Source organism: Pseudophryne corroboree, chromosome 6 (genome assembly GCF_028390025.1).
Source record: "Pseudophryne corroboree isolate aPseCor3 chromosome 6, aPseCor3.hap2, whole genome shotgun sequence".
Classification (NCBI taxonomy): Eukaryota; Metazoa; Chordata; class Amphibia; order Anura; family Myobatrachidae; genus Pseudophryne; species Pseudophryne corroboree.
In genome coordinates, this window is record NC_086449.1 from 159,903,648 (window position 1) to 159,912,969 (window position 9,322).

Sequence of the window (9,322 nt, forward strand, 5' to 3'; positions counted from 1 at the left end):
ATATGAATTGGTACTGTTTTGGCACCATGCTCCTTCACCGTGAAGCCATGCCCCTATATTTTTGCCACGCACCTTTGGCACGTTGTTGACATATTTTAAATGTGGGGGTGGGGACACCAATTCTCTATCTTGCATAGGGCACCAAAATGTCTAGTTACCAAAAATTCTTGTTCAGGGAGCTAGTAGACCTGGAGCCGGCCCTGAGGTTGGGGGAGTGACTCTGATTTCTGGCATGCCTAATCCCAGGAGGGGTCCAGGCCCAGGTCACTGTACTGTACATATGCCTTTGCTGCACATGAAAATTATGCAAGAAATCTCTGCATGTCATATGCCTACACAGATCATTCATATGTGTTTGCTCTACAATTTTGTAAACCTGAATTACAACATATGCTGCAGCTCACATGTGGCCAAGTTGCAGTGCACCAGATGTAATGTTCTAGATTAGAATATCTAATTTGATGATAACCACTCTGTTCAACTGCATAGTGACAAAGTTATGGTGGTTGTGAGTTTCCTAGTTCATAATTTATATAGCTAACCAGGTAATCCTAATTTCAGATCTACAAAAATGACATAAAGAGAACTGGAGTATAAAGTGGGGTTATGGAAAAGGGTTAGAAGTGTAATTAATCATTTTTAAACGGATATAACCTTTATATAAGGAAAGTTTTCCAACGCATTTGTAAGAGCTTGTAATTAAACATTATTTCCAACAAATATTCAGCTTACTTGCCTTGATATACGAGGTCTGACAACTGCCACAACATTCCCAATTAACCATGATACAGTATTTGGAGCTTTCTAAGGGATCTATTCATGAAGCAGTGAAAAGGGTGGAGAAGTGAGCCAGTGGAGAATTTGCCCATGGCAACCAATCAGCATTGAAGTAATATTTATAATTTGCATACTATACAGTTGTACGGAGCAGCTGATTGGTTGCAATGGGCAACTTCTCCACAGGCTCACTTTTAAACGCTTTTCCCTGCTTCATGAATAGACCCCTAAATGTTGAATGCATTTCTCTGGTTCCATGCTACTTTGAATGGGGATCTATCTCTGTTTTCCTGGAATGAGAGAGTTTTTACCACTAGAGTGCCAACTTTTCTAAGAAAAATACCAGGCATCCTTTCACTGATCTATTAATAACATTACAACCAGGTCTCATTATAGGAGCCATGAGGCTATTCTAGCTGTATTATTTTCACATGTGGAACGCAGTGTTTTCTGTCTGGAAACCCATAATTGAAAGATGTCTGTGTGCTGCTTTATTTCCAGTGTCCTTACTTATCTTTAGTGTCTCATCTGTCTGAGTGATTCCAAATTCTCTGTTAATCCTATTTGCTATTTAGGAGTAGGTGACAGATGGGTGGTATGCAATAGTGTGACTTGATAGAAAATACAATTAGGGATAATTGTCATTTTTCTTCCATTTGCAGATTTGTGAAGATGCCAAAAACCTTCTGGACTTGCCTAGTGCTACTCTCTTTCTTCCTCGTGTTGACAGTAGCTTCTAAGAAAGGAGGAAAAAGCAAAGGTGGTGGATGGAACAGTGGTAGCAACCGAAACCCCAGCCAACCAGGCAACACTGGGAGCAACTGGAATCCCAACTACCCAGGCAACACTGGGAGCAATTGGAATCCTGGCAGTAACATGGGAAATAATTATAATCCAGGGGGCAACTATAACAACAAGCAGTGGAAGCCCGCGAAGAGCAAACCCAACATGAAGATGGTGGCTGGTGCAGCAGCGGTGGGAGCAGTTGGGGGTTTCATGCTGGGGAATGCTGTTAGTAACATGAGATACAACTTTGACAATGATAATGATTATCGTTATTACAACAGCTACCAAAACCAGATGCCAAGCCGAGTTTACAGACCCATGTACCAAGACAATGCCCATGTGACAGAAGACAGATTCGTCACTGACTGCTACAACATGTCCATGACGGAGTATGTGATGAAACCCAACGACGGAAAGAATGTCAGTGACATAGATGTAGATGTCAGGGTCAAGAGCACCATCATCCGGCAGATGTGTGTTACAGAGTACAGGCAGGGAAATGGGTATCGAGGGTATGGATTGATGCTCCTGGGCAGTCCGAGTCTCATCCTCTTCATCACCCTCTTCGTATACTTTGTAGTGCAGTGATGAGAAGGATCTATGCTGAAAATGGAAAATAATTCTGTGAGTGCATGTGTCTGTGTGTGTATATATATATATATATATATAACACTCACATGTATATTTGTGTGTATATAGATTGAATTGATGCAGTAATCCTGCTTCACTGCCTAAACCGTTATTCTCTCTTCAATTCCCTATATAACCGCAGATATGGGATTCCCTATAAGCCTATGTTGTTTTCTTTATTAGTGTACACGTCACATGGCAGAGCTCTAGAACATGTTAGGAAGGAATGGTTCTATCCCTCCTGCTTGTGTACAATCTGAATCTTTGTATCACTATTATAAACACACATGTACAAAAATGAAACTGTTTTATTTAGCTGTACAAATTTAATTCAATGTTTTCTGTGACTTTTTTTTTTTTTTCCAGCCACCATGGCTCGCTGTTATATCGCATGCTAATTGGGAAACTATTGATAGCGAATGTTTCCAAATGAAACATTACACAGAATTTATAGCAGTGACTTTAGAATGTATTGATAACCAAACTGGGTTTCCTTCCTTGATATAGCAGCATTCTATTACTGATAGTCATTTATAATTTAAGTTGCACTCATAGTAATTTTGTTAGAAGGGTAAATTCATTGAGCTGTTTTGTGGGATGGGGAGGAGGGGGAGATAGTCATCACCTGTTCAATTCCCATTAACACTGAATGGCTATAAATGAATCAACATGTAATATTGGTAGACTGTAACTACATTTTTGCAAAGGAGCATTGATGGACTATAAATAATCTGCCACAAAGGAACATTGCTGAACTGCAAATAAATGTCTACAACAACGCAACAATGACTGGGTCTGGAAACATAATGGGCATTTTACAAGAACAGAGAAGAAACTGAAAACGTCACATTTGGTGGAGATGAAGGAGGTAAAATTCATAAATAAAAAGCATATTATCGCGACCATGCTCCAGCTTCCCTGATGGTCTTGCCAGTCCTGTGCTGCAATCCTCTATAGAATTACCTCTTGGCCAGAGTACAGCAGGCCAAGCAGGTGTTGATGCCTCTCCCACATGTCATTTATGTAAATAGGAGGAGTGCAATTCTGCTTTTGTTTTTTATAACTTCTCTTTAACTAAGTTTTTAGTGTTTATGGACTTATCCTTTTTATAGCTTAAAAGTAACTGTACTTAATATTACATTTTGACAATGAATATTTGTTTATTCCAACACAAGTCAACACTATTACACAACTCATCAGAAATACATTAAAACCTGTTCTTCAAAGCAAAGCAGTCATAAGCAGGTGGCCAATGACACTGGTCCCCTGGTGCTGCATCTTCTTCTGCCTCCCAGGCGACATGCAGAGGTGTGTGATCCCCCTTCTTGTGCCCGGGTGTGGTATTTAAGGTAGATAGTAACTAGGTCGACATTAGGTTTTTTTTGGTCATTTTCTTCGTAGAGTGACCGGGAACCCCAATTAGTGCACCGTGTCCCCTCGCTCCACTACCACTGCACTCGGCACAGGTTACCGTTCCCAATTGTAGTCCACGTAGATCGTTAAGTATGAAAAGGTTCAAAAAAAATAAAAAAAAATCGTTAAAAACTCATGTCAACCCTTTGACCTGTCGACCTAGAACATGTCGACCTAGAGATCCTGTCGACCTAGAAACCCTGTCAACCTAGTTACTGTCGACCAATAGTGGTCGACCTAGAGACCGGATCCCCTTGTGCCCCCCACACACTCGCAAACACATACACACAAACACACACACATGCAGCCTAGGTAAAGACGATGCCGCACACATGATCTACGGAGGGTAGGACTGTGCAGAGCAATAGAATGCTATTGCTATACACATTTACCATGCCCATCATTTGATGTGTCTGAGCTGACATCCTAAATGGATCTCAAACCACATCCATCCCCAGCATAATCTGCCAACGCCCTCCCTACCCCTCTGTCATTGACTCTGGTGGTAGTGCATGAATGTAAATGAATATAACCTGGAAGGACAATACCCATATGACTAATTGTAGCTCTCTAGTTGTTTCATCAAATCTGTGGATCTAATTAATTTATAAACAAAAGATTGGCTGCAAGATGTAAATATCACAGCCCTGCAATTACATTATGGGGGTATTTATCAAAGCTTGAAAAGATATAAAATAGTAAGAAAGTACATCAACCAATCAGCTCATAAATGTCATTTTTCAATCACAGCATGTAAAATGTAAGGCAGAAGCTGACTGACTGGTACTTTATTTGATAAATGCCCCCCTAATTTTATGAAGTGTAATGGAATTTTTTAACCAGTAACACTATACACGGTTTGCTTCGCTGGCCATCATCCCTAGAATAAAAGGAAAATAGAAGTAATCCTGGTAATTGGTAAAATTCTTGGTGGAATTTGTCTAACACTAAATTTGACAGAAAATAGTCATATATTGCTAGAATTGGGTCTTTTACTTCACATTTCATTACAGAGGACATATACAGGACCATAATTAGGGGTATGCGAGCAGAGCCATCACACAGGGGTTCTGGGGCAGGTACTGTCGCTGTCCCACTGCACCTGAATGTGGCTTGTAGAGTGCCTGGAGTTGCACACTGCAGCCAGTACTGTACAGTTACTACAGGGCCACCCAGTGTAATCATGGGATGCACCGGACAGGCATATCCTGCTGTCTGTAACGTCCTTAGGATACTCCGAGCAGTGCTGTACATCCCAGAGCCGGTGGTCTCCGTCCTCATAGGCGTGGTGTTATGACGCACTGCTATCCTGTTACAGTGCTGGATGTATATAATCATAGAAGTATAAAAAATAGATTGTTTTTTGAAACACAAAGGTAAAAAATAATACAGCAATAGAACCTTGTGGAGGTAAAGGAAATCTGCAGAGATAAATAATACTAATCCTTAAAACATAATACAACTAAATAAAGAAGTTTGCATAAATATTGCTGTATCCTCCTGAAAAAATTTTTTACTTCTAATGATGAAACTAAAGAAAAATTCTCTTTAATCATAAAATCATTTCCATTAAAATTCCAACAAATGGAAAAGTAATTTAGAAAATAAAAATATTTTGTTTTAAAGAATTCATCAAGAAAGATCCAAGGGAAGTGCTAACTTAATCATTGTCCTAAGACCATAATATAAACCCCTTTTGCTGCAATCTAGCCAATACGTTCTAGCGGTAGGGGCCAACGTACCACTTTGTCAGGCCAGCCTCTGGGACATGCGCAATCCAGTAGTCAGTGCACAGTACATCTGAGAACCCAGACTTAGGTTTTCAGTTCTATGTAGAGAATAAAAATTAAAATAAATTGTTGAAAATAAAAAAATATATTCTAAATAAAAATATATTTTAAAACTTTTACAAATAATGGATTTTTCTATGCATTTTATTTCTATTAAAACCATCCTATGATAATAATACTCAGAGTGACCGCCAGGAACAACTATGATAGGGCCAGGAAATCTGCATCATGCCCCCATTTTTGTAGATTGGTCCCTACCACCACCCTTGCTCCACCCCACAAATGCAGATTGGATGCACTGCAAGTGACAATGCATGCACATTCCAGCCATCATCAGAGTTGTATGAAAACCATTGGGTTTGCATACAAGTCTGGATCAGGCCCATAGCACCTTCTGTAGCATTAGCCTGCAGCTGAAGACATGCAGATAGAATGTATTACCACCAATTAGAGTCATTCTACGACAGCTGATGCTCTACTTGCTGAATTACCTCAAGAGTCTGCCCACGCCTGGTATCACTGATGCGTTTCAATGAGCTCACTCTGCTTTCATAAGGGGATTCTGATCATTCCTATTGTGGTTCCCTGTGCAAGAGTGTAAATGTCCCATCACTGTCCCCTAATATTTAGTGCCAATACATTTAATAAAATACATATTTTGTACTATTTTTTTCCTAAAATAATGCTAATGTTAGTTTCAATTATTAACGAGGGACATCTGGGTTGTATTTATTACAGTTTAGTGTTTATAAATCTTTTTATTACATTGAACCGAGAATAATACACAAGGAGCTATGTATACCCTTACTAGCTTAATTAAGTTACAATTGTGTGCATAACAGGAACACCACTATGTATGTGATACATGACCTGTACATAAATCAATGTTTCACACAAGACTCTCAGAGTGGCTAGCAGTACAGTATCTATGCAGCACCATGTGTAATAAACTATGGGGCATACCCAATTCCCCATGGCTAATTGAGGACGTCGGTCATGTATGCATCCCCCACGTTTTAAGCCCTTAGGGTGCACTCTTCCTCACATGCTCAGGAGCTGCTGGGAAAAGTCTGTGTTTAACACACAGGGAAACTCATAGATTACTGCATCTATGGGATACTGTGCGGGAAAATGCAAAGTGAATGAATAGCTCCAGGTGTGAAACCAGAGCTTTTTCCCGTGGAATCCCAACTACTAAACTCAGACAATGGATTGTGTGTCAGATGCTTTAGTGCATCTTTTAGTCCCTGTTTCAAATATGTAAGTAGATGCAGTTTGGATAGGAGTCCAGATTACCTCAGCAGGGACGCTAATGTTACGGCAAGTACTCAGACAAGGACACACTTCAGAATGGTGCCTATGGGCTCCACTTAGCAACAATATTATTTGCCGGTGGTCTATTTCATTTAGTATCACAGTGATACTAATGACTACGCCACCAATGTTTACCATAGCTTTCCTGTCCGGCAAGGTCCAGCATTGTCTCCCTCCTCTATGGTGTCCTCTGGTGAGTTACAGGCAAGCTAATGCTGCCGACAAAGGGCTACTGACTAATGTTAAAGGACCACAGATAGCTGCGCATGCACATTGTGCTTCAGTAGGGTGGGGAATAAGCAAAGTCTGGAAAGCTTTGCTAGGCTTCACCCCATTGCTAGCCTCTATAGATGGCATAAGCAGTACATAAACAGCGCTAAGATCTGCTAGTTAAATACTGGACAGATGTCATATCTAAAAGTGCTAAAGGATTGAGTCCTAAAGGATTGAGGGGCAGATTTATTAAGCCTGGTGAAGTGATAAAGTGGAAGGTGATAACGCACCAGCCAATCAGCTCCTAACTTCCATGTTACAGGATGGGTTTGAAAAATGACAATTAGGAGTTGATTGGCTGGTGCGTTATCACCTTCCACTTTATCACTTCACCAGGCTAAATAATTCTGCCCCTGTGTCTTGGATAGAGGTAAAGTGGATGGAGATAAATTACAGCCAATCTAACTGCCATATCACAGTTGGGATTGAAAAATTACAGTTAGGAGCTGACTGGCTGGTACCATATCTCTGTCCACTTTATCTCCATGCAAGGTTAGTAAATAGACTCCTAAATAAGTCCTTGAAACTGAAGAGCAGTAACTGAAAGTCTCCACTGGTCAATCAAAGCTGTACCATGCAGCCTAGTTTTTTAGCCCCTGGAGATAGGAGGAGTACATGAGTGGAGTACAAGTAGTTTTAGTACATTTGGTTTTATACATCAGGAGTCACAAGGACAGCATTGCCCATCTGCCCTTTATGTATTGGTGGGTGCAGGTCACAGTAGTTGGCTGTGGTTTTGTGGCTGATCACAATTTTTCCTGTCATTTTAGCCCAGGTCTGGTGGTACAGTAGAAGGTCTAGGTTATAGTTATGATTCCTTTTAGTGCTGGTGTAACAACTAATGGGCCCTACTCATTTGACGATGCGCCGCCGAGGTGCCCGACGGCCGAAACGGCCGACGAGCGACCCGGTGGCGGGGGAGCAGTGATGGGGGAGTGAAGTTTCTTCACTCCCCCCGTCACGCGGCTGCATTGAAGTGCAGGCAAATATGGACGAGATCGTCCATATTGTCCTGCATGCACAGCCGACGGGAGACCAGCGATGAACGAGCGCGGGGCCGCGCATCGTTCATCGCTGGAGTCTCCACACTGAACGATATGAACGAGTTCTCGTTCATTTATGAACGAGATCGTTCATATATTTCAGAAAATCGGCCAGTGTGTAGGGCCTATAAGATCAGGAAGTGTGTGCTTCCTATTTTGTTTACTATCCTTGTCACAAGTGGTAAATTTAGTGTTCGGCCTCAAAACATTGCCACCACGTTCCACAAAGTGCACTGTTCTTTGTTATGTATGTTACTTGTATTGTGTATAAATAAACTGCTGTGGCCAATTACAATCCACTGTCACGCAGTCTTGTCTTTTTTCATTACAGACTTTGTCTAGATAAGAAGGGCAGTGCCATCGCGCAGGGTGTAGTGACCTGGGAGTAGCAAGACCCCTGCCCGCCATGCTTAACTGCCGCCCACAGCAATGGGTGCTCACTGCGATGCAAGCTGCACCAGCATGCCTCTTTCTGTAAAATTACTCCCACCCCCCCTGTTGTCTCCCATAGTGCCAAGCAAGAAGCCTCGGGAACATGCAGGAACTGGCTCACAATGCTCTCTCTCTCACCCAGGGAGCCAAAATATCTAGTTACATCTGTGAGATGAGGCCCCCTGTGTTATTGTTTGCAATACACACTATGATAATCAGTCATGTGTTCATCCTTAACAGGATAACAAAATAATCAGTCAGTTCCACAGGTAAAAGTGAACTGATTCATAACTTACATAACTGGTACTGTATATTGGAGATCTACACATTGTGGTAGTTGCGTTCCTGCCAATTGCCAGTTCTAGTAACTGACACAACAGGTCTCCTTATTTAAAAATAGCAGGTAGATACAAATTTGCATACAACCACAGCAATCAATCAAACAGCTGCTTTCATCGTCTAATATGCGCTAGATAAAAGTTTTGTGCTGATTTGTTGCTATGCTTCACCTAAATTCTTTGCTAATAAAAGAGTAAAATATATATATAGCATAAAAGCAGGTAGAGCCCTCCTTCATGTCCATCCCTAGCACTATCCATGCTCAGTGGTGCCAAGAGAGGGGAGGAAAGGGTAAAAATTACCCTGGACCAGATCTGATAGAGGGACCCATTGAGGGCCCCAGGACCCCTCCCCCTAACCTGGCAGCAGCAGATGCAGCTTTTCTCCTCAGGCCAGCATCTGCTGCTATGTGCTGGGCTGCAGTATGGCCATGGATGTGCTTAAAATACAATCTTTTTCCAGTATTTTTGTCTAAGGGTGCATGGCCACACCTCCTGTGACTAGGCCACGCCCTGTGAAAAGTAC

General features: G+C 41.6%; 1 protein-coding gene across 2 annotated transcripts in view; it reads left to right on the forward strand.

Moving 5' to 3' along the window:
* The window catches only part of PRNP (prion protein (Kanno blood group)), a 98,095-nt gene extending 89,774 nt beyond the window's left edge, over positions 1-8,321 (forward strand). For both annotated transcript variants that reach the window (XM_063932050.1, XM_063932051.1), the window contains one exon: positions 1,440-8,321. In XM_063932050.1, the coding sequence (XP_063788120.1) occupies positions 1,440-2,151 (712 nt within the window). In that variant the 3' untranslated portion in view covers positions 2,152-8,321. The remainder of the gene's footprint in view (positions 1-1,439) is intronic.
* The last annotated feature ends 1,001 nt before the right edge of the window (positions 8,322-9,322 follow it).